The 26,554-nt window shown below is 45.0% G+C and overlaps 1 protein-coding gene across 3 annotated transcripts in view; it reads right to left on the bottom strand.

Moving 5' to 3' along the window:
- The window catches only part of FLNB (filamin B), a 128,651-nt gene that overhangs the window by 75,639 nt on the left and 26,458 nt on the right, over positions 1 to 26,554 (bottom strand). For all 3 annotated transcript variants that reach the window (XM_064496384.1, XM_064496383.1, XM_064496382.1), the window contains exons 2-3: positions 3,180 to 3,428; positions 708 to 805 (exon numbers count right to left, since the gene is read on the bottom strand). In XM_064496384.1, coding sequence (XP_064352454.1) covers positions 708 to 805; positions 3,180 to 3,428 — 347 coding nt within the window. The remainder of the gene's footprint in view (positions 1 to 707; positions 806 to 3,179; positions 3,429 to 26,554) is intronic.

Here is a 26,554-nt window from a genome sequence, read left to right on the forward strand (position 1 = left end):
AATACACTGAACTCAGCTCTGAACACCAACTTAAGACCTTAACAGAGCCTCCTGTGAAGTCATCCATCTCATGGCACTGGCTACCCACAACTTTTCTTGACCAAGACTTTGAACATGGGGGTCATGGTGTCAGGAGGAGCTATTTAAACTCCTTGGAAGGGCTTAGAAGACTGGACTCAACTAAGCAATGTGGCTCCTGCAGACGACATCCAAGATATATTCAGCTTCCAAGTTTTCTTGTTATATTCCTATGTTAGGATTATGGCCAATACAAATTCTTCCACAATTTCCATTAATGATGGCTTATCCTGGATTAAATGTTTTAAAAAGTTCTAGGTCCTGTGACTTTCCCTAAGGTAGTGAACTTCAAAATATATACATTTTGATGGGTAAAAAGGGGTCAAATATTGGCAAAATGGTTAAGGTCCACATTCCCAGTCTGATGTCCAAAGACGGTCTTTGAGATCTTTGAAACAGAAATCCTAGAAAATGTGCCACACGTGGCAATGAGTGAAGATTTTTTAGGGGATCTAAAAGCACTGAAGTCAATGAGAACTTAGCAATATGGCTGAACTGAGGAGGATGGGAGCATGTTACAGACAACGCGCCTTTGAAAGCCACCTGCCAGACCCAGAGGCAACCGTACAGTGTGAGAACAAGCTGGAGGGGGAAACAGCTTCGTGGGACGTGCGTGCTCACACTCGTACCTGCGGGACACCCAGCCAGTCGTCTGCCTGCTGCATGGCTTCTCGTGCATTATCCACAGGCTTCCGTGGATCCCAGGATTCCCAGTCTGGGCACAGACCTGTTCACATAACACAAAAAATGCTGTCAGAAACCCAACTGAAGAAATTAAAGGAAGCTGGGTGCCTAAACTCACTTGGTCTCTTAATTCAGAGAACAATTTCTTCCAAAAATCTTACTGAACTGTATCTATATTTCATAGGCCAGAAGTACCATGGATATGAGTCTGCCAGGGTAGAAACTCTTCTGCCTGACTTCTCCTTCAGGCTACTACTTATCTTCTTGAATTCAGACAGGGATTATCCATTCCTTAATGGTAAATGAACTAACAAAGACTGCAAAGCCATCTGGCCTGGTATCTTTTTTTAGGAGAGATTTTGGGGGCGCGGGGGGACCGACCCCAATCACACTTCTATACTCTGATCACCAAGTGTGTGGGTTGACACCAGCTGGATGTCCTATATTTAACTCAATTTTGACACCACGTGGAGATAGCATCAGATCCCATAGGTTAAGGGCTCAGTCCCAAAGACTCCACCCACCCCCAACTTCAGAGGCCAGTCACAAGCCCAGGTGTGTCACCTAAGCTTCTGACCAACCAGTTACAAATCAGAGGGTCCTATAACCTCCTCCTCAGATTTGAGCATCTCCTCGAGTGGCTCACAGAACCCAGGAAAACACCTTATTTACTGGGTTATCAGTTTATTATAAAAAGGATTTTACTACATGGAAGAAATGCAGAGGCCAAAGTGGGAGAAGGAGCAAGGAGCTTCCATGTCCTTTCAGGCATTTACCTTCCCAGGACCTCCACATGTTCACCAACTGGAAGTTCTCCAAACCCTGTAGCTCAGGATTTTTATGAAGGCTTCATTATATAGGCAAGATTGATTAAATCCTCAGTCATCAGTGATTAACTCAACCTCCACCCTCCTCTCCCCTTTGTGGGGATCCGGAGATGGGGCTGGAAGTTCCAACCCTCTAATCCCTGGGTGGTTCCCCTGACAACCAGCCTACATCCTCAGGGGTGTTCCAAAATTCACCTCATTACCTAACTCAGGTGTGGCTCAAAGACGCCACCATCATAGCTCTTATCACATAGCAAGTTCCAAGGGTTTAGGAGCTCTGTGCCAGGAAAGGGGACAAAGACCAAACATATATTTCTTATTACAAGTCACAATATCACAATCACCATTCTGGATATATCTAAAAAGTCTAACAAATCTACTTGCTCAAAGGCCAAAACTTTTCTCAAAGAATTATCTCAAAAATCTTTTGTAAGTATAAGTAGTATAGGACTGGCATGAAGCAAAAAATATAAATATATATAATATGTATATAATGTGTGTGTGTGTGTGTGTGTGTGTGTGTGTGTGTGTATATCACTATGCTGTACACCAGAAACTAACACAACACTGTAAATCAACTATACTTCAACTGAAAAAAAAAAAAAAAAAAAAAGTACAGGACTGGAGTAAAACTCCTCAGGTTTACACTGGAAATAGGCATTCTAAAATGCATCTTTGGATGGGAGGAAGGAAGAGGGCACTATGAAATGAACTAATGCTGAGTTTTGAGTTACTTCTGATACCAGTTTGCAGGCTCTCAAGGAAGACTGGAGCCTAGAGCTGACCATCCTTCCCTAACCAACTGACACCAGCTAGTTCTGCTTTGAGCATGTTGAGAACCACTAGTTCACTTAATTCAAATGTGCCCCGCACACACAGAGCATTCAGTAAATGGAAATACAAGTATTAAAGCAGTTTTTTTTTAAAAGTTAAAACCAGTTTTGGGGGTACATATAAACACAGGCTCTGGTTTTTCTATTGAGTATGTACTAGCAAACTCTACCCATCAGTTTAAACCCTCCAAGGAGGATAATTACTACCCTGGTGTACATTCAACCACTCAGAAAAGAGGAACCCATCCAGGGTGGAAAAGGCTCCCACTGGATGCTGACCAACCACAGCAACACAGAAAGAAAAGGACAGAGAAAGCCATATATAGTCAACCCAGTGGTTGATAAAAACGGGTACTTTCCACTCAAAAAACGTTTTTAGATTTTCATGCCAAACCATCTAATAGGGCACATGCCGAAGCCATCAGGAACCTAGGCACTGACTGTGGGAAGAGGGGTAGAAGAAGCAGGACTTGGGGTCTGGAAGCTAAACTCAAGGTCTGCTCCAAGCAGTAAGGCCCTTCATTCGGAAGTTGGGTAAATAGTTCAATGCTCAATAAGTCTATGGATGGACCTATAAGACATGCCACTGGAAAGGCAAAGGGAGCCCTTTTTAGTTCCTTTAGCTGCCTTACAATGGGCTACAAACCAGGAGAAACACACCAATCACAACAAACCTAGCTTTCACACTGAAAACCAAGAGGTTTAAGGGTCCACATACCCCTCTCTCAAAGACATGGCTTTGGCAGCAGGCGCTTACCTGGAGCACAGCTGTCCACCAGGGCTCCCAGGGCTTTGCCGTCTTGCCAGTTCTGGTTAAAGTTGGTGATGGGCAAGTAGGGGATCTTGTTCTGAATCCACCCCAGCAGCCTCTGCTTTGGCGTCTGCTTTTTGGCGTCGTCGTCCCCTTCGTCCTCCCACACGGGCATGGAGATGGAGTAGTGCAGGATCAGCGTCCACACCAGGCCCAAGATGAGCTTCAGGTTCCCATCCACGATGGCTTTGCTGTCTGAGGAAACAGACACAGACTTGGTCAGTCCTCTGGGTTGCACAGGTGTGTGTCACACTCTTTGTACGTAAGTCAACAGAATCCTCATCTGCTAGAGAACCACACTGAGCTATTTGAGAGTGCAAGGATGCAAGGCTGGCACTGGCTTCGAAATACCTAAGGAGGCGAAGAGATGAAATACGATTCCAAAAGGTTGCTCACCAGTGTCATTAGATCATAAGTATACAGGGCAATGCATTATTACTGATGTCTCTTATGTGTACTCGAAATTTTTCATAATAAAAAGTTTTCTTTAATTTAAAGAAATCATTTCAGACATATAGACAATACAAAAAGGTAGTTGCATTCCAGAACCACCTATTACCTTGGTGGTATACAGTCTACCAGACCGTGTATACACACATGCATGTGTTTGCTGCCCTAAATTTATACTATGCCATACGATCAGTCTTTTAAGTTTTTCCTTTTACTAATCACTACGTCCTATATATCTCTGTCCAATAAAAAGTTGTTTCTGTTTACACCCCATCTACAGGTTTAAGAGTCCAGTTTCCTTCAAATCTCACCAGTACTGGGAGTTACCAACCATTTTTATCTCTGCTTCTCTGACAAGTCATTCATTCATAAAGGAAAGTCACTAATAGTTAAGATAATGCGACTGGGCAAAGTCTCTTGCCAGGAGGATAAGTGACTCAACAAAGGTATGGCTCCTTTTCTAGTCTTCCCCCAGCTTAACAGAACAGCTTCCCTAACCCTGACCAGCCCCTCCTGGGATACTCACTGCCACTGACTACCACTTTCCACTCCCTTTGGCTTCTCTGGGGCTCTCTGCCCTCTTTCCAACCTCCACCTACACCCATCAAAATTCAAACACTATCTCCAAGACCTACCTTCCTCCTCCTTCTCCTTTCCTCTCCCTCTCTCTGTCCCTCTCCTCCCTCTCAGTTTCCTGCACTCTCTCCTCACCAAACAACCCCTGAAGTAATCCCCCATTCTACCAGGACCCTGAACCATCTTGGACGCCTCCTTTAAAACCCTGGTACAGTTCCCACAATTCTCTCCCTACCTATACCTCTTGACAAATCCTTTTATACACCCTTCCAAAAACATGTGGCCCCTCCTCTCCTCTCAGCCATCATTGTTGAATCATTGAAGCGAAATCACTGTCCACATAACCCTGGAACCAGCTTTCTAGTCAGGTACTTCTGTACTTCCAAATTCACTAATGGTCCCCAAGCCCAAAGTCAAACTGAACCTTTAGCACCTTGAGAAACCTACACAACTTCCACCCACCCTGCAAGTCACTGCCATCCACCATACTCCACACTCCAGGCTCAAAGACTCCTCATTCTTGGGCCACATCTTACTTTGAACCCTCTGGATCTCTCCACCTGTTCTGTATTCCTTTTGAAGGGAAGGCCCTTCACCCCGTCCTCCTGCAGGACAAACCCTGCCAAATCTAATGGATGGTGCACTTCACTCCCACCAGCCTATGTGTACCAAGCCAGGGTCCTCTCGAGATAAGGACCATTCATTCCTCAGCCTCCCACCCCACCCTCCTCCAGGGCTGTGGGGAGTAACTGAGCCTTCTTCATCTTGCAGCTCCCCACACCGTCCCTCCCACCCACCTACCACAAGGTACCTGAATGTTAGTCAAACTGCACTGAATGAAACCCAACTACAACCACATGAAAAATATACTCCCATGCTGATAAGGAGTAAACCGCATGCCATTCGAAACTGAAAGGGTGGGGGCTTTTTTTTTTCAATCAACCTGTTTATTGTTATGTTCTCTTACAAGAAGAAAAACCCTCCTAAAAGCCCACACCCAAACCCACAGAAATCAAAGGTAATTTCATGGTTGCAGATTCAGTCATAACAAAACTTGATCATGTGAAAATGGACACAGTAAAGATTACCCTGAACTGACTGGTAAGACACACTAAATTCGAGCAATCCTCACTCAAAGTTAAGGTACCCAGGGATTTTCTATGTAATGAATTCTATAACTAACTTTTAAGCAAGACTGCCTACATGACTCACAAGGCCCAGTGACAAATGAAAACACAGGACTCTTTGTCCAAAAACTATTAAGAATTTCAAGATGGTAATAGTCAACCATTAAACCAAGCACAGAACCCTTCTGAGCACAGGACCCTGCAGCGTCAATAAAGGAGCAGGGATCTGCACGAAACACTGAACCCTGCACAGAACTCAGATATCCAAGGAATTCATTCAACTGGACCATATGTCTCTCCAGCTGGCAATCCTTGACCATGACTGAATTTTTTGAATTAGATGTCCTGTTATGAGGTTGTCTTTGAAGTGCTATTGATTACTGAATTACTACCTACTCTGATTGCAAGAAATTCCAGGTCAAACAATTTTCCATGCCAGTTTCCATGAATAACAAGCTAAAGGGAGAAGAGCAGTCTTCAGACGGGTGAGAAGGAAAAAAAGGAAGGAAGCGTGTGCATGCTGCTGCTAGTCAGAGTAACAGAGGTGGACCTGGCCAGGTCCGGTCTTGCAACCAAACAGAATCTGAACAGGCCAGAAGTCTCATCCAACCACAAGCATCAGTCTGCAAAGCTCAAACTTTCCTGAGTTATGTGTTATACGCTTTTCAAATGCAAACTTGCAGATTCCATCCATAAATCAAAAACGTGAAACCAGTTTGCTCTATTTTTCCCCAGCTTACACATGTTGTTCTAAAGGAATGAGACATGAGTCTTTTTCAAAAAGATTGTGAGGGGAAATATGACCCAGTAAAAGTCTGAGCCAAATTTTTGAAACATACAATGCCCAGAACTTCTGTTTCCAATGAATTCAAGGTGGGTGTCCAAACGGGAAAGCCCCCATTAAGGTCTCACTGGGATAAATGATACTTTCGTTCTGCTATTCTAAGAAGCTAGAGGGAGAGCAGTCCTCATTCCAAAAGCGATTTTGACAGGTGAAAGTTCAAATGCTTCCCCGAGCTCTTGGAACAATAAAAAGATGGTGACTTGCCAAAAGGCCTCCCCCATTCCCACCCACATGCAACAGGAGACTCTCCATGCCTTGAAAATGAAATGCTGCACGGCGTCACGGCGTCCATGTGTAGCCATTACAGCAGACTACAGAACTTTAGCTGTGAGCCAGCTCTGTGATGTTTATGTCGAGTGTCAACATGGAGCAGAAACGTAAAAGGAGGAAAAGGCCAGGTCAGCTGGAAGCCTCTCGGGCAGGATTCCACCTCCTTGATGAGAGTTACTGAGAGCCTCTTTCAGGAATAAAATGAGCCAACGCCCACCACGCCTGCCCGACCTCCTAGAATCTGCTTAGATTGGCTGTGGGTTGGAATCTGGCCACAGGTTTCTCCTCCCTAAATCCAACCAATCACAATCCCCACATAACTGGTCCTGGCTCTGGACAACACTGACCCTCTAACCACACACACCTTCTGGAACTACTTAAAATTAGCTAGGGGCGAGGGGTGGGGGTGGAGGATAATAGCTCAGTGGTAGGGTGCCTGCTTGGCCTGGAACTCTCTCCCCACCTGGCTAGTGCCTCTCTACATCAACCTCTGCAAAACTAGAACAGGACCCCTGTAAGGGCCCCCTCAATGCTGTGGGCCCCCCTCTTTCAGTGCAACTACAGCTGTGCTTTAATCACCTGTCGTGTCTGCCTCCTCTGCTCAAGGCATCAGCTCTACAAAGGCAGGAGCAGGCCGATTTGCTCCCCATTGATACCCCAGCCTGGACACCTGGTTGTCTGGAGGACAGGCTGCCACAGGCACACCTCCCTGCCCTCTCAACTCCAGGGCTCCCAGGGAGGCCATGCCGCCTGTTGTCAAGTGGATGCACACACAGTCTTTTCAGGCAGAACCGAAGCTGGTCCAGACTGGCCACCACTGCACCCCCAGCAAGCGACACAGCAAGTGGCACAGACAGCAGGCCAGAAGGCTGAGGTCACTAAGGCGCAGGCTCAGCACGACCACGCCGGCTGCAGGACCCTGGCCAAGCCATCCAAGCCCCACGTGCCTGTTGGGGCAATTGTGGAGCACGAGCACAGAGCTGCTGGGAGACTAAATGTGGTAATGCGTCTCCAGCACTCGGAACCCCTCACAGTCTGTTTTCATTAAATGCTAGTGTTAGGACCCTTATCCTTACCACCAGTGACTATTGTTTGTGAACATGCTTTTGTCAACGCTGATAACAAAAAAGACAAAGGCAGAAGGAAAAAGTGAAAGCTTAGCAGTTACAGGTGGTGGCCTGCATGTCTGCACGGGGGTCTCCTGTCAGCAACTGCTTGGCTGAGCTGACGGCAGCATCGGCCCGTGCAGGGCTGCCCCCAGGTAACCCGGGACGGCAGCGCTCAGATGCCTGGCCCAGCACCCGCCTGGCGGTCCGCACTCACTGACATTCCAGGTCGGCTTGGCAGCTTCCCTCCGCCCTGCCTCCTTTCCCAGCCTGAACAAACCTTGTGGCTAAATTGTCAGCCTGGCGGTCCAAACAAGAAGGCGCCCTGAACTGAAAGGAGGCAGTTTACCACTTTCCTCAGTTTCTTAGTCAAAACCTGGCCCAGATGCCGTGGTTCCCGAGACTATGTGGGGGAACACCTTGGTCAGCTGTCCAGAACGGGGGTCAAACTTCTGGGGGTGCAACCATCCTTGCATCCACACAATAGAGGATGGACTGTGCACTCTGACCTCTGGGTCTATGAAGGGGGCCAGGCTGGCTTCTCCTCCCTGCTCAGGGCTTCTCTCCAGGGCCTCAAACAACAAAGGTTAAGGGTTAAATAGGACAAGACAGACTTACCACCAGTTGACTCATGCCTCTAATGACTAAAGGTTATCATAGCAAAGTCCACACTTTAGCCACTAAAATCCTTCCTCCCAGGCATGTGGCTTCTTCCTGGATGGTCCCTAGCTTCCCAGTTTTCAGTGGTGTGGTTGCCTCACCGTGGAGAATGAGAGGAAGGAAGTGTTCCTCCACGGTGGGGCCTTGGGCAGAGGGTGGGCCTCCTCCACGCACTACCCACCCATCCACCCTCACTGCCAGCCAGACCTCCCGACACTGCAGTCACTTAGCTGTGCCCTGTCCTACAAGAAGCCAAGCAAGGTGGTGGAAGGAACCTGGGTCCCAAAATAGGTTGCCCCGCCAAACTGAAGACTGAAAAAAGTTACCATATTTTTCTAAAAATCTCTTTGCCATAGCAGTTTAACTATAAGAGGATGTTCTGGGCCTTGAAGACCTGAAGTCACATGAGCCTATTCCTATTTTTGTCAGCAAGATAAAATACAGACCACAATAAAATAAGGCCAGATCAGGGCACTGGGGTCAGCTGGACTTCCGACTCTTTTTCTTGCTTATGAAATACTCAGGGATGACAAAGGAGCTGTTAGAATTCCCAAGTTTTACACATCACTGTGTCAGGGTTCAGTTAATAGAGTTCATTCGGAAGAACTTTTCATGTTAGTAATTTGATGCTACAATAGACCAAGGGTAGCAAATGGTGTTGGCACAGGAGATGAAACTTGACTGGGTTGAGAAAGATTCAGCTACAATGGATTACCAATGTCTGCCATGAACAAGGCACGAGGAACAAAGGCCTGGGAGGAAGATTATGGTGCAGAGTAGCAATGCCTGCCCTGGGCATGGCTTGAGGAGTGTTGCCAGGATTTCTTTGCAACAGAATGAAGTAAACATCCCCAAATCCCCAACTTGAGATTCCATCTGTAGGTCCATAACACATTCCTTATGCATAACCTCACACTTCAAATTTTCTACTTTGCCAGATATTCCTTCTGTTCTCACTTGCTGGACAAGCAATTTTTGCCTAGAATAATTGGAACAAATTATTTCATAAACACCTTATTTTTTATTTTGGTACATTGTTTTTGGTGGACTTTCAGATCATAGACACCATGATGGGTGCACTGCTTTGTAATTTATCCCCAACACTGACCTTGTGGTTAAGAGGCATCCTTTATTTACAAGTTGCACTTGCATCACCCAGTTTATTTTACTGTGGTCTGTATTTTATCTTGCTGACAGAAATAGGAATAGGCTCATGTGACTTCAGGTCTTCAAGGCCCAGAACATCCTCTTATAGTTAAACTGCTATGGCAAAGCTTTCTTTTCAATGCCACTTTTACAAAGTTACCACTTTTGAGAATCACTTTATATCCAACAACGAAGCCATACCGAACTAAACGAGATGGGTATATGAAAGAGCCTGGAAGATAGTCTCTTTCCACTTATTATCAGTGGGAAATCCCTGAAAAGTTAGAACAAGGAATCTAACCTTGTTAGAAAGGTTAAAGAAAGAAGGAAAAAAAGGAAAGATGCTCCCAAATGGTCAAAGCAGTGCATCTAAATTAGGTTTCTGACCCCAGATCTCCAGGTCCCTGCACTAACTCAGTCCATGACTGCCCTACAGTTCTCTTAAGAGGCCCCAGGGACTTCTGAGCTTGAGTCACGAGTCAAGGAGCCCAGAGTCCTGCCACTGGGAGGTGTGGGTAAACCCCAGCATAAGCGTGAGGCCTCAGCATCGGGCGGGGGGGGAGGGGGTCTGTCCATCACTCACAGCTTCCAGCCACAAATGCTCTGAGAACATGTCCAGCTGAAATAATAAACGCTGGCTGTGAATGGAGGGCCTCATCACCTTTTAACTCCAGATCAGCCTGTCATGTGGCGAGGCCACCCCACCTGAACTGTAGCTCACTGTCCACCCTGTGCACACTTGGGGAACGCCCACAAGGAAAGGAGTCGGGGCAGGAGGAACCATGCCTGGAAAAGACTCCTAAGTGCCTCCACTCCTGACATCAACAGCAGCCAAAATGTGACAGCAGCTCTCCCCCAGACCTCTCCTCTGGGCCACATGCATCACCTCGTGCCAACCCTCACTCACAGCAACCCTATAAGGATGGCTTCTGCAGTTAACCCCATTTTACAGATGAGAAAATAGAGGCTCAAGAGGTGAAGGCAACTGCCAAGTGACACAGAGGGAGAGACTAGATTTAAACCCAGTTTTCTCTGTTGCCAGAGCCCAAACTCGTACCCTCCCACTTTTCTGAATACACATGATATCATGACAGCTCCGTGAGGCAGCCAGGACCCTGATTTTACAGACACAGAGACTGAGCACAGGGAAGGGACCCACCAGTTGGGTCCCATAACCAGTAAGTAGCTGTGCTTGGGAGGGGAACCCAGCAGGGCTTCTGAACTTCTCACGGCCCCAGTCAATCCCAGGATCCCTAAACTGCCAAGGTTCTGGGAGAACAACCTGGAAAGCAGCATGGAAAGTGATAGCACCAGGCCTGGGAGGTGCAAGCAGGAGTCCCAGCTGGATCAGTTTAGTCCCCTTTGTCTCACCCGTGATTTGCTCAGCCTCTACTGCAGCCTAGGATCTGGGGTTTCTAAAGATCACGGTCCTGTCCCTGCATCTGGGAGGACCTCCATGCCTGCGCCACTGCTCGGCTGGGAATTGAGGAGGATAGGAGAAGACACAGCTCTGCCCTTATTTACCCAAACCTATTAACTTGTCTTTTCCCTGGAAAACAGAAATTACGGTCACTCACATACTTGAAAGCTCACTTTGTTCTATTTGTCTGTTCCTGCATCCCACAAGTAACTTCCTAACTGCCTGCTGGGTGCCAGGCCTTGTGCCAAATACAAATTACACTTTCAAGTAAGAAAATAAGTTAAATTGGCTTTAAAATGCTCCACAAAGAGATACAGCATTATTATAATGAAAACCGGCATTACTCCCCGAGGCAAGACATTGAAGATCTTTTAAGGAAAAAAAATGAAAGGAAGAAAAAACCTTTTTTGTCTTTTGTCTCTCAAGCTAGGCTATATCCCCTGAGGGTTCTTTCTTCTTTTTATAATTAAGAATAAAAGTTAAAATAAAAAATGTTAAAAAAAAAAAGAATAAAAGTTAAAAAATAATAGCAATGATGAATAGGTTAGGTATTCATCCTTCTACTGCAAACTTGTAAAAGTTGAGCCTTGCTACAAAATCAGATCAAGGTGACTTCCTTGGTTTGAAAGGGGAGAAAACGGTTTCCATTTTCCCCTCTATACCTCACCTCATGTTACGATTCACATGAGCCTGTTACAGAAATGGCTGCCTGCCCGAAGATTGTGAAGTCATAAAAGGAACAAAACTCTCAATTTAAAGTCTTGAATGGGAACCAAGCTGAGGGAAATTCCAAATAATTTATAACTGCTGGCTCTCACCATCACCAAGAGAAAGAGGGTGAGGTTGGAGGAAAGGAAATTCTCAAAGGACCAGTATGGGGGCACGGTCCTCGCTTTCCCTACACCGACATTTTCCCGACAGTTGCTCTCTGTCCAGGGTCTTTAGTTCAGTTGAAGGCTCTAATCTTGGACCTTCAACCCACGATCACATCAAGAGGCCTCCAGACACACGTGCCACCCAATCACAACAGAGCTGAATCAGCCCAGACATTGGGCTCCTTCTTGTGGATTAATTCCACACCACCACCCACCCTCCTACCCCCGTATAAAAGCATGGGCGTGGGGGCAGGGCTGACCCCACTCAAACAAAGAGGACTTCACTTGCTGAAATAATTGGTAGCCAAGTAACCCAGAGGCACTGAGTCAGTGAGCCTGGTTCCCCTCCCAAGCACAGCCATGCACTGGCTACGGGACTGGGCTGGGTCACTGCCCTGCTCTGTCTCATGTCTAAGGTGAGCATCCCAGCATCACTGAACCGTCGTGAGATACTGTAGTAAAGCAGGTAGATTCTGCCCGACACCGGTGCCACCATGTCAGGCAGGACTGTTACAATATTATAAACACACAACAGTTTGGGGACTTCATGATGCTCCATTAGCCATGGGAAAGATTCAATGCCATTCAACTCTGGTTCAAGACTGCTCAGAGCCGAATACCCCAGAACTCGGCCTTCCAGCACAGCATTCCATCTGCTAACGACCACAAGAGCCAGCCCATCGGGGACCCAGGATTAAGTCTGATAGAATCAAGATGTTCTTTGCACAGCGAGCTGCTGAATGAACTGGCAGTTTGCTAAAATCTGCAGGCCACCCCGACTCCTCCAGCAGATTCCTGAGAAGTCTGAGGGGGCCAGGCTGCGCCACTGCTGACAGAAAATTAAATGCAAGGTCAAAAAATTTAGTATGAAGCACAAAATATTCAAGAAAGTCCCCTAAAGTGATTTCTTTTTCTAATGGGGGAGGAAGAGGTTTGGGTATTAAAATGACCTTTCACCATTAAAGCAGTTCATCACTATACTCTAATGGGTGGAGGGGGAGACTGAAGACAATTTAAATGCCTTCCCACGAATACATGGTAAAATAAACGTCACAGAACATTCATGTAAGCGAGTAACAGGCTGCTGTGAAAAGAATGAGAAAGATATGTGTGTTCCAACAGAGACAGGCCTCCATGATCTATTAAGGGAACAGGACAATTTGTAGAAAAGTATAATTCATGCTGTCCTGTTTTTGCAAGGCATGACTCTGCATCTGAACAAAAAGACCTGTAAGCACGCACACCAAACTGTGCTCACTGGCTCTCTCTGGGCACAAGACTCGATGTGATGGCAAAAGATGGGCTTGCTTTTTTGTTGTTGTTACGTGCACCTGTGTTGTTTGAATTTTTTTTTAAGATTTTATTTATTTTTACTTGGGAGAGGGGAGGTAATTAGGTTTATTTATTTATTTGTTTATGTTTAGAGGGAGTACCAGGGATTGAACCCAGGACCTTGTGCATGCTCAGCACGCACTCTACCACTTGATACCCTACCCCCTTGTTGTTTTTTTTTAATTTAAACTATATGCCTTACTTTTACAATAAATTTTGACACACTCCCCAAAAGAAAGAAGCATCATAATATGTTAAAGAACTCTTCGTTTGGGCAAAAGTGCTTGTCAGGATCTACAGGCACTGATGTGGGAAACCTGACAGGTTTGATCAAATGATGAAAAAAGCCATGCATATGACAGGTGGGTATCTGAGTAAAGGGGTGGCCAAGGGGAATGACGTAATTGGGCTTGTATATGTGTGGAAGATCTCTGGAAGCAATGAGAAGTTGTTCTCCGACAGTGCACTGCTTCCGAGTAGAGAAGCAGGGAATGGGGTTGGGGGAGCCGGTTTCACATCTTTTTACACCATGTGCAATGTGTAATGGTTCCTATCAACACACACACCAGGGTTTTCAGCTTTGCATGGTTGTCCTTCTGGTGATTTCCTTTGCTCATCTTTCACACGGTGGCCACCCAAATGCCTTCTTAATCTTCAGCCAGATACACCCACCTCAGACAAGCAAGATCAGGAGATGGCCTTTGCCACTTCCAAATAGCATGCTGGAGGAGTGGAAGATGTTGAAGATTACATTCTAAGAAGATGGAGTCATCTGGTTGCCTGTGGGCATATTTTTCAAGACAACAGAGGAAAAAAAAAAAAAAAAAAGCAGCCACCTTCCTGATCCTTTCATATCCCTTCCCTGGTGCCCTTAAAGGGCTCTTCCCATGATGCTGAGGCACCATCTCTCAGATATACCTGAAGACCAGGGGCCTGGCCCAGTGCAACCACCCCCACTGACTTGCCACTGCTACTTAATGAGGCACCACTGGTAGCCCCATTCTCCAGATGAAAAAACTGATAAGCAGATAGTGTAAGCCCAAAATCATGTAGCTTATAAGTGGGGGAGTTGGGATTTGAATCCAGGCCATCCAACTCCAGAATCTACATTGACCATTCTGCCTAGAGACCAGGCTGGGGCTGCAAAGGAGGAGGCCCAGACATGGACATGATGGTTTTTATTACAAAAACTTTCAAAACTGGCAAAACCCAAAGAGGAAATAAATGCTGTGGGTTACATCATCTTCCTAAAAGAGATATTTATCACTGTGCCCGTGAACTGTGTCCCATGATAAATGGCCGTGGCAGTCAGATAAACAGACTGAACACATAGCAGGTCAGCTTTGCTGCTAAAACGGGAACACATTCTAACATTCCTGAGGCACAGTGTCCAAGTGCAAGGCCAGCGAGCAACACATGCTAAATATCCAAGGCATTACCCCAACCACAGCTTCTGCCGTCGCTGAAGACCCACAGCCCACAGTCCTGTCCTCATCACCAGTTCTTCTGAAACCTAAACAGTCCTGTGCTTGGGCCAGAAGCTGCTTCCAGTCTCAGTAAGAACGCCAGCTCTGTCTAAACTTGGCTGTGAGGAGCATTTGTCCTTCAGGTCGCACTCACAAACCTGGCCCATCCTCTGAGCACATGAGCCATTCACTACATTTTTTCCCCTTAAGTCAACTCACTTTTTCTTTTTTCCTTAGCCAAATAAATGAATGAATGAACGAAGTGGCTCTTTTTTTTTTTTTAAAACACTTGTGAAAATACATACCTATTACTTTTTTTTTAATGAGGTACTGGGGATTGAACCTAGTACATTGTGCATGCTAAGCATGTGCTCTACCACTTAGCTATACCCAGCCCATAACTGTTACCATTTTTAAATGTAGATTGCATAACACCTAACATCATCTTGAGCATCACATCTTAGAAAAGGTTATACTAGATGTTAAGTGGTTTTCTAAGAAAAAGGGTTTCCGCGGTCAAATAAGCTGGGGACATATGAAATTGAATAATTCTAAACTGCTGCAGGACTTCTCAGAGCCTTTGTGTACATAGACAATCTCCAAGAGAACACCAGGGTGCCACAGAGTACTTCCTAATTTTACTGGTAGAGAACTTTCTTAATACTATTTAAAGAGCACTAGCAGTCTTCAGAATGTTCTTCGATGGTCTTTGGCAATTCCACGTTAAATTGTCCTTCAGATTCCTACAACCACTTCTCCTGAACACTCCCATAGGCTGGGAGATTATGTTTTATTAAACTGGTAGGTGTGGGGTGAAGGAGATAGACAAGAGACACAAAAGACAACAGGAAATAAGTTACTAAGACTTTCTGTAATCTACAACTATTTCAGTGGCAGTGATTAAGAAACTAGAACCCTGCTACTTGGAAGCAACCAGTTTTGCAGATAACAGGCGATAAAAGCAGATTCTCAAAAGGTTAGCTCTAGTTAAGGGTGTTAAAGGGGAGTTCACCCCTTAACCATGTTGTTTATGACATTCCAGTGATAACCAACTTGCTTAAAAACCACTCAGAAACATCTTACTGTTCCTGCGAAACTGTAATTCTTCAGCAAAGGCAATGATTTAAAGGAGTCCAGGCCAAAACCAGCCTCCTCCTTCCTGGGCTTGCTTTAGAGCTTCTAATGTCAAAATCTTCATCCACAGACAACGTAGTGCCAAGTGGGAAGAGTCAGAGACAGAACCCACTAATTTGGACCTCCACTTAAGTAGAAAGAGGGAGAGTCGTCCTGATGTGGGCCATCGGGGTATCAATCATGTGAGCTGGGAAAATCTCCAGAACCTCCACTCAATTGCCACTTAGCTCTAAATCTCCTATGCAGGGGAGAGGGGAAGACTTAGTAAAAGGTAGTTAAAAAAAAATTGTACAATAACTGAAACACATCCAAGTAGCATTCCTAGTGCTACTTAAGAATAAAATACTCATAAGCATAACAATAATAGCAATGAGCCACACAGCTTGGGTGCTAATTAAATCCAGGCTAAACCTCTGTATAGACCTGGCTCCAAATCTGAAGTTTAGTCAACTGTAATGTAAGTGTCCTGGGGACAGGGCTCAGGCCCTGTCTTCAGCATCAGTTGATTCCAGTACCTAGTATGAAGTCTGTCACGTAGTAAAAAGAAGAAAAGGAAAGGGAGGAGAGGGAGGTAAGACACTACTGCCATCTGCTACCCAACCAACAACCACCCACTCATCAATAAACCAAGCAGCCAACCCAACCAGACAACCACCAATCGACAAATCTACCAAACAACCAATTACCAAACCCGGCTGGACTCACCTTGACCACCCTCCCTCACCAAATACCCTCTCCCCCAACCCTGCTGGCCAACTCTGAATGGATCCCCAGCCCAGCAATCACCAGCTAAGCTCAGGCCCACTTTACCAGCCACTCCATTTAAGCCCACAGATCAAAACCCGACCCAAAACTTCCCACTGGCTCCAGCACAGCCATCTCACACCCCTCAGGCATGGCTCCTTCTCAGGGACCTACAGAACAGTTTGAAAGCTGGGTAGGGGTAGATGGGGGAATTGGTTCTAAAACATAAGAAAATCAAAAGAAATTGAGGTTAATAAATAAATGTATTAAATTCCTGCATTTAACATGATCTTTTCTTTACTAATTGCTAACTCTGACATTCACAGAAATCTCATTACACTTTGAAAATGAGTTACAGGTTGGTCTTCTCACATCCCAAGAATTTCCAAGTGTGCATTATGATTCCTGAGAAATCAGTCATTGTAAAATAAAGGAGCCAGTCATGCCAAATAATATAACAAAACACAAATATAAACAAAGGCAAAACTATTCCCCAAAAAACTTCCAAATTATATAACAACAATATACATAAATACATTCTTTCTGTACAGTGAGAGATGGGTGTGTTTTACTGTATTTGATAATATAAGCACAGGGCCTAAGGTCTTAAAACATCCCAGCATTCTAGACTCTGAACTCCTCAGCAAGGTCACAGTGCTCCTCCCAGCTGGTCCCTGCCTGTCTCCCCAGCTTGCCCTCATCCGATGCCCTGCACACACCCTCATCTATGCTCCAGCTGCTGGTCCAACAGCACCTGCGTTCCCTCCAGGTCTTTGCACAGGGTGCTCCCTCTACTCAGAATGTCCTCCTCCCCACCTTTTACTCTGTGGCTCTTTATCAGCCATTATCGTTCAAGATTTAGCCTCCTCTGACACGTTCCCTCTTCCTCTGGCAGCACTTTGACATTGTAAAAAAAAATATTGGTTCAGGGAGGGTAGAGCTCAGTGGTAGAGTGAATGCTTAGCATGCATGAGGTCCTGAGTTCAATCCCCAGTACTTCCATTAAATAAATTGAATAAATAAATAAATGAACCTAATTTGTGCCCTCCCCTCAAAAACAAAACACACACAAAAAGAGTATCTCACACAGTAGACAGAAGTGGAACTTCCCATGGGAGTTATTATGAAGTTAAATGTCCAAGACAAACCACCATCCTCAACTGCCCCATAGCTTCCTTCGACTGACACCTAAGTCAGGGGCTCTTACTGGGGAAAATGGGGGCGGCGGAGTGTTCTATGAACTAGAATAGGAGAAAAAGTTGAATCTGTTTTCAGTAACCTTGGACTAAAATGCAGCAAACCTTTTCATTATGAATGTAGACCATAAAACACAGGTGTATTAGCAGCACCTGTGGTTTTGACATCAACAAAATCTATCTTTTCTCCATCACATTGTAGTGTTGGCAATACCCTCTAGTCTCATCACTACATGAAAATTATGGAGGCTGTTAGACTTGCTGCTAGATCTTGCTTTTAAACATTTTAATACAGATGCGTAGTTATTACTGTAACCAAAAATTTATTTCTGATAACTGCCTTAACTAGTTTACTTTGTAACCCCACGTATGTTATTTTCTATGTAGTCTTCAGAGAGCCAAAGGGGTCCAAGACACACTAAGTCAAGAACCCTGTCTCCAATTAATTTTTAGAACCAAGAAGTTAAAGGACTTCAGAGATGGACATTTCATTAAATGGACCACAAATTAGTGGCACCATAGCTGCCAAGACAAGGCCTTAATCAGCTCTCATGGGGAGGTTATTGTTGAATCCCCACCAAACTGGCCCAATCCTCTCTGGCCATAAATACAATCATTTACATTACTTCCAGCCTGGACACCTTCCATTGTTCCCTAGGATCTATAGCTGGGATCGGCAAACTTTGTAAAGGACCAGAGAGTAAATATTTTAGGTTTTACTGGCCATGCGGTCTCTGTTGCAACTCTTCAAATCTATCCTCATAGTGAGAAAGTGGCTGCAGACAATATACAAATGAGTGGGTGTGGTCTGTGTTCTAATAAAACTTTACAAGAACAGAAAGAGAGGCGGATTCTGCCCCACAGGCCATAGTTTTAACTATAGCACCACTCAATAGCAACATGCGTTCAACAGAACTTTCTGTTATGATGGAAATGTTTCATGTGTGCACCATCCGAGACAGTAGCCACAAGCCACACGTGGCTATTGAGCACCTGAACCTGGTCTACCGATGACTGATATGCTAAATTATACATTTTATTTAATTTTTAAATTAATTTAAATTTAACTAGCCACACGTGGCTGGCAGGTAGCACAGGTCTAGACAGTCCAATCCAAGCCCTTTTACACCCCTTTTGAGGTTCCTCACAACCTGGCCAACATCCTAACTGATGACCTGTCCCAGCCTCAGCAAATCCTAAGCACCAAGGCCAGTGGGGGATTTCAGACGTTCTCACATTCCTTACTTCCCACATTCTTCGCCTGAGCGGTTTTGCAGCCCAGAACATCCTGTCTCTTGATTCTGCCCCTTCCACTGTCACCTTTGCCTCAGGCCTTCCTGATGCCCCAGATGAAATTTACTGCTCTTCTCGCCTCTCTGGGAGGCACTGTTAGAAGCCTCATCCTATAAAACCTGTCACGGCGATGTGGGCACACATTCCCTAGCCGTTTTTCTTCACTCTAAGATATTTGAAGATAAGGCTGTGTCCCTAGCACAGGGTCTTTAAAATTAATAAGAGTACACTAAGCTTGCAGAACGAGCAAACTTTAATTAGAGCTGAGCACCTAATACAAGCTGTCTTTTAAAAACTTATTCCTGAAATTAACAGACTTACCAGATGGACTTCAGATCTAGGGATGTGGCCACTTTAGTTAACAGCCCATTCCACCACCATCACAATAAAGCTCCCTACCCAAGCCTCAGTTTTCCTCATCTGTAAAATGGGTTGACAGTGCCTCTATCTTACTGAAATGGAGAGCACTTAGCACAGCGCCAAGAGACAGAAATACCAGTTTCTTGGTGGTGGATACAAATGCCCCCCTGAACACAGGGAGCAGAGGAGGCACACAAACTAGACTTAGCAGGAGCCAAAGTGCAAAATCAGCAGGGTGACCATAGGATTCCTGCACCAGCCTTCTGCATGGTCCGTCTCAGGGCAGCTGTGCTCCCTCCCGTCCTCTGAGCACACTGGTCACAGCAGCTCTGAAGTCAGGGTGGGTCAGTGCACGCAGCAAGCATAAAGCTGGAGGCTGGTGCTCCGACTGTTCAGAGGACAACCTGCCAGCCCCGTAAATGTCACAGCCGCTGCCCACAGAACAGTCCGGACGGAGGCTGCAGTTTTTGCAGCTTCTGGGGTTCCTCTGAACAGATAAGAAAATCCGGCCACTTGGTATCCTGGTTTTTCTGACCAAGGCCCTGTTTCTCCCTCTTACTCAGCTGTCTTACTCACCAGGCTGGGAGCCAATCGGCTGGGCCATTGTTAACAATCAAATCCACCCTCCGAGGGAGGGGAAAAGACCAGCCGCTTCTGAAGGAACTCAAGAGTGGGCTGGAGCCATTTTAAATGTAGTTTCAAAGAAAGGCTTCGAACTCCAGCAGCCCTGTTGGAAGAAGGTCTTGACCTTAAGGAATCCCAATCACCTCATAGGTTGATATTGGTATAGATGGAGTGTTTTTTCCTGATCATCGTCAAGTTTTCCTAGCTATAAAATACCTCATTACAATCAATTCAAATTATATTTAAAGTGTGAGTAAAATAGAGTGAGTCTCTCCCCATGACCCCATCTGTCCAGACCAGCCCCCAACTGGTCAGGGATGCTCCACTGTTAATGCTGGTCATGACCGTGGTCCCACCTCAGACTTGGCTGGTCCAGCTTTCTTAAGCCTCAATACTTCTGTAGCTCAGAGAAATCACCTGAGTCTCAATTCAGAAAGCCAGAATATATATACATGATATAAAAGCACACTGCCCCACCCCAAAATAACACAAAATGGGCATTTCTTGGGGAGTATGGCCCGGGTGTCAGAATTGTTAAAGCTTTCCAGATGGTTCTAAAGTTGCAGCCAAGGTTCAGAACCACTCAGCAACCAGACCAAACTCCCCACCCAGGAGGTGAGCCCCTTCTCTAACAGTGAATGAGTCTGAGGCAGACCCCAAGAGGGGTGAACAAGAAAAGAGAGGAAAACAGGTGTGCCCTGGAGCCCAGTGGAGCCAAAGGCTATCGGGACAAGCCTCATTTCTTACAGACTTATCTCAAAGCAATGAAACCACATTCTAAACTAAGAGAGGATGATTCTGCCAGTTCCTTGAAACAATGATGCTGCAGTGGTGAACAGAGGATTGGAAGGGTCCTCTTAGAGCTGCGGTTCAATTTTTCTTTTTTTGGAGAATACCCATTTATAATAAACTCTTACACAGGGGAGTGAAAGGGGGTTGCTGATGTGAAGGGCAAGCCACTTGCTTGCCAGAGAGGCCCAGCCCTTGGTTCCCAGGGCACCTCCACTTTACAGAGGGGTCAGAGGGATGGAGAGGGTCCCAAATTACAAATGGCCAGGCTGCGACAAGGCATATTCAAAAGCAGAAGTGTGACCAGGCCAGCTCTTTGATGACTTCCTCTAAAATGCTGGTCCACACCAGCCACCCACAGAGACAGAGCACACTAAGTACTGAGCACCCTGGCTGCAATACTTACACAAGTAGGCACAAATATCCTATTTAACAGATGCCAAAATAGAGGCTCCAAGAAGCTATGCTATTTTCCCAAGGACACTGTATGGCGGGATGATGTGGATGAAAAGGGGGCTTGGGAGGATCTGTCTTGCCTCCTCATTATGGGAGCCAACCTGGATACTGAGCATCAGTGCTTCCAAACTCTTAATTTAACAAGAAAGCCAGAGGAGATGGAGGCCAGATCTTTAGAAGCCACACTGAGCCACCCACCTGCTCACCGGAGTCTTCACCCCTGGTAAAGTATTCCAGCCATTAGCACTTCTGTGGGCAGACTGCCTTGGGTATTGCTTAAGCAGAACCTCCAACAGGCCAGAGAACCCTGAACTGCAAACCCTGGTCTGTAATCAGAACTCCCACCCGTCTCTTTCCAAGACGGTTTATGGGAGATTTCAAATAAAATTAAATGGCTAGTTTAATAAATAAAATAGTTACCACATTTTGCACTTGATTTAAGTCAAGTTCCCCTTTAGTCTGACAGCCCACTCACGCACAACAAATTACCCTTTAAAAATAAAAAAATTTAAAAGCTCACTCTATTTCTTCCAACTCACAAGGTAAAGAGGGTTTGGTGAGTGTCTAAATCCAGGACTTGTCCCCGCTGCCCAAGCCCCACCACACACCCAGTAGGAGGCAAGATGACAGAGCTGACGAGGGCCCAGGTGGTACCAAGTATACACTGTCTAGAACTACAGTGAGCCACCTAATGAACAATTTCCACATCAGCCTCTCTTCCTCCCCTATTTAAGGGCCCACTCAGCGCTGCAAAACAGTCCTGACACCCCCTTTGTAGCTCCTGGAGTGTTCGCCGAGAGCGAGCCAATTTTTCCAGGGCACCGGGCCCACTGTGTAATCGCATGCCGCGTTAGAAGCTTCTGGTTTTTCATCAGAACTCAGAAACCTGGCTGGGGGCTGCACAGCGGCGGGAGGCTCCATCAGGCTTCCTGTCGTAATAAATTCCTCCACACCCCACCTGTGAAACTCCATTTCCATTTATTACCAAAACTGGAGCCCTGGCTTTCCAGCTTTTTCCTGAGGCCTGGAAGCTGGCTTTTCCAGCTGATGACATCACTGACAGGCTTCTGACAATGGCTCGGAGAGCCTAAACCTCCTGCTAATACCTCGCAAGAGCGCATTCCTCCTGAGTGAGGTCAGGTTTAGCTAATTACTAATCTGGCCCCTACCCTAGGCGCCCAAAGCCACAGAGTAATGAGACGCCACACAGTTCTCTCCTAGGTCATTTATGAATCTGCACATAACACCCTGCAGCAAACACGAAAACCCTGGAAATTTTTGACCTTGGCAGCGGAAACTAGGGTGGCCAGATTTTGCAAATAAAATACAGAACATCCAGTTAAATATGAATTTAGACCAACGACAAATAATGGTTTTGTGTATATCCTATTCAATGATTTGTAACACAAGAGAATTGCCTACTACAGTTGGAACATACTTACACTAAAAAGTTATTGTTCATCTGAACTTCAAATTTAATTGATTCCTCTGGCAAGCCTGGGGGACCACCACAGGTGACTCTTTACCCCTTCATTTGCCATATGTGATTTCCAAAATTGTCAATTACACATTACAACAAATGTGTAAGTTGTTCTACCCTCCCTAAAATATAAAATATACTGTAAAAAAAAAAAAAAAACCCACACATACCAAGTTGGTTTTAGGAAAAAAAAAAAATTGGGAGCTGGGGGTGGTGGGGACTGTTAAATTCTGTGTAGGTAAAATCACTGTAAGAAATTGAGTTGGCAAGGGAGAGGGGGCAAAAATCCAGGATTCTACACTCAAATTGCTTCTTCACAAGTCTTTATTCCACCTAAAAGATGCCAAAACTTGAAATGATATGATGCACTTTGATTGTAGTTTATGCAAGAATATCCACGGGCCTCCAGACAATGCACTGTCAGGAAATGTCCTGGTCTCCCACGTGAAAAGATGGGTGATCTGCCACACACATAGGTTCCACGGGGCCAGGATCCAGATCCCAGCACTGGAGTAGTGCCTGACAGAGCAGAAGCTCAGGTGCCATCCGTGGAACGAACCTCCCTGGTTAGGACTTTATTTCCAGAATAATAATGATTCTGAAAGTGGTCAGTGGTAATCCATTCACTTACCACCCTATCAGCTTAGTTATATCATGCATAGAATACTATATATGTACATAAATCTCATTTCTTAAATTAACTCAGTAAACCACCACTTTAAATACAGAATATCTGATAATACGGGCTAATACTTGCTTGTTGAATAAATAGTGAAAAATAAAATCAAGAACACACGTGTTTGAAAATAATTGGCAAATGAATATTATTGGTTTTAAGTTAAAACAGATTTAACCCTTTTATTACGGCCTAGAAATTCATTTAATCAGTATGCATCAGGCGGTCACTGTGTACCAGGCCCTGTGCTAAGCATTTCATGCAGTCATCTTCTTTAAAGCTTCCAAAAACCCTGTGAGGCCAAGGCCCATCATTACCCCCATTTCAGACAAGAGAACTGGGGCTCAGAAACTTGTCCAAGGTCATACTGCTGGCAAGAGGTGGGGCTGGGATTCAGAACCAGGGCTTTCTGACTGTCTGACTCTCCAATGCTTATCTTTCTACCTCCAAACCACGCAGTGAAGGAGCTGCTTGACTTTTAAGACTGCCGTGCACCCCAACCTGGACCCGTAAAGAGTCTTCATTTGGAAATCTCGCCCCTGCAGCTTCTTAGGGGCTGGGGACTGGGGAAGGAGGAACACACCCCCGAGCACCAAATCCACCTGGACACTTTTCCAGTGGCTTCCACTCAAATCTCCCTTCTTGGCCACCCAACTTTTTATTTCCGTCAAAAAGAATAGCTTGTTAACATGTGAGAATTGCCTACCCAGTATGGAAGACTGATTTTCCAAAATCTGTGCATATTTAAGAGTCCCAATTACAGTCCTAGCAAGTAACTGCAGGAGGTGCTACCAAAAAAAAAAGTTTTAGTGGATTTTTACAATATGCCATATTACCCCTGGTTGTGGGCTGTAAATATTTCTCAAGGGAGTCATACAAACTAGGACTGTAAAGCTTCCAAATTTGGGAAACTGTAAAAGCCAATGTTTACAACACAAATGGGAGTCAACCTGCCACTAGCTGCCTTTAAAAAATAAAAATTACTCACACACACGTATAATTAATTGCTAATTACATAAAAGGCATGTGTTGCCAGCTGGAGATTATAACTCAAGATGTTATTTTTTCATGAAGTTGATTAATGGGTGAAAACTGTAGGGGACCAAGATAGTCATGCAGCCTCAAAGGTTACTTATTAATTACAACAGGAGAAAGGTACCATTTCGGTATCTGGCAAACACCATTCGAACCAAGAGATGGCACTTAGCATCGCTAAAACAGGACAAACTGACATGTTGATGTGCCTCCTGTGTGATGCAATGCGGAGCACCCATGACCTTTGGAAGTGCACTTGCCAAAAATGTTTCACTTCCATTTAATCCAGAGGGAAAAGACAAATTTAGATTATGGAACATTCTACAGCCTTCCTACTCCAAGTGTGGTCTGTAGACGGGCAGCTGTGGCATCACCTGGAAGCCTACTGGAAATGCAGACTCCCAGGCCCCTCCGTGTCTTCCAAAATCAGAATGTGCATTTTACCAAGACACCCCCAGCCCTGTGATTCTTCTGCACACAGCATTTGCAAAGCACCAATTCTACAAGTGGCCCAACTTCTTCAAAAATGTCAATGTCAGGAAAAACAAAAACTTCAGGGATGGGCGCTGTTCTAGATTAAAGGAAAGGTTAAAGTAACTTGAAACCCATTTCAATTGAGTAATCTTTAACTGGTTCCTGGACTTTTTTAAATGACCATAAATTTTACATGAGATATTATTGTTGTACCAGTGCTAACTTCTTGGGTATGCAGTGATATTGAGGTTAGGAAAATGACCTTTTTCTCAGAGACAGCTGCCGAAATGTGTAGAGGTGAAGGATCATGATGTATGCTAGGTACTTTCAAATGGTTCCACAAAAGATAGGTCTGTGATGTGAATCCCACCCCCTCCTTTTTTTAATGGAGGTACAAGGGATTGAACCCAGGACCTTGTGCATGCTAAACACATGTTCTACCACTGAGCTATACCCTCCCCCACTGTGATGTGAATCCTTGGAGTGGCATATATGGCAAGACATTAACAACTGTAGACTCCAGGAGAAGGTTATATGGGAGTGCACTGCACTGTTCTTTCATATTGTCCATAAGGTTGAAAGTTTCCAGTAGATTTGGGAAGGGCAAGAAAAATTACGTTATTGCTAAAATTAAAATTTGTTAAGTAAGTCAAGCATTTGGAAAGTAAATAGGAGGAAAAAGTTCATTACAACTCTGGCTCTTGAGCATCTGTGTTAATTAACACGTATTAATTTTCTTGTCAATACAAGAAAGAACACACTTTCTTCCAGAAACCAACTTTCCTCCCAGGTGTCAAAACATTCAAGAAAAGCAGCAACTGTGTAGGTACAGGGAGGCTGAGAAAGTCTCCCATTCATCTCCAAATGTAGAGACTGGTTTCCCAGGAAAAAACTTGCCAGGGAAAGTAAATCTGAAGACTTTCCAGCTTTATTTTTAAATTCAAGCCCAACACATTCCATCATTTGGGCATAAGAAGGAACGAAGCATAGATACCACATGGATGAACCCTGAAAACATTCTGTTAAGTGAAAGAAGCCAATCATAACAGACCACATGTTGTATGATTCCACTGCACGAATGTACAGAATCAGCAAATCCACAGAAAGAAACAAATCAATGGCTGCCAGGGCTTTGGGAAGGGAGAATGGGGAGTGACTACGAATGGGTACAGGGTTTCTTTGGGGGAGATTAAAATGTTCTAAAATTATATAGTGGTGATGATAATATAACTGTGTGAACATACTAAAAATTATACAGTTTAAAGGGGTGAATTTTAATGGTGTGTGAATTATATCTCAGTAAAGCTGCTTTTAAAAAAATCCTATATATTCCTCCAGGCTATAAGTTCTGCTTTATTCTTCCTGGCAAGAAGGTAGTTACAGGCAGGACTAGGACAAGCCAAATTTCTGTGACCTGGGACCCAACAGGTCTGGGTCCTAATCCGGCCACAACTCCCTGTGTGACCTTGGACACATCCTGTCCCTCTCTGAGCTTTTACCTTCAAGGTTGTAAACTCAGGGCCAGACCAGAAAGCATTTCAAGGTTCTCCAAGTCATTCTGTAAGAACCAACTACAAGTCTGTTACCAGTTTTAAACAGCATAGTTTGTGAACTTCCATGAACATAAAACTCCATTCAGTTCACCCAAGATCAAGTTTCAGGTTCACAAAACTGAATTACTTCCCTTAGATGATCTTGGGATTCAATAACATGGCATCTCTATTCATACTGAGCATTTGGACTCAGTTCAAAAGACATAAAAATGGGGGAGAAAAGTCATTTTCAACA

The sequence above is a fragment of the Camelus dromedarius genome, chromosome 17 (assembly GCF_036321535.1).
Source record: "Camelus dromedarius isolate mCamDro1 chromosome 17, mCamDro1.pat, whole genome shotgun sequence".
In the NCBI taxonomy this organism is placed as follows: domain Eukaryota; kingdom Metazoa; phylum Chordata; class Mammalia; order Artiodactyla; family Camelidae; genus Camelus; species Camelus dromedarius.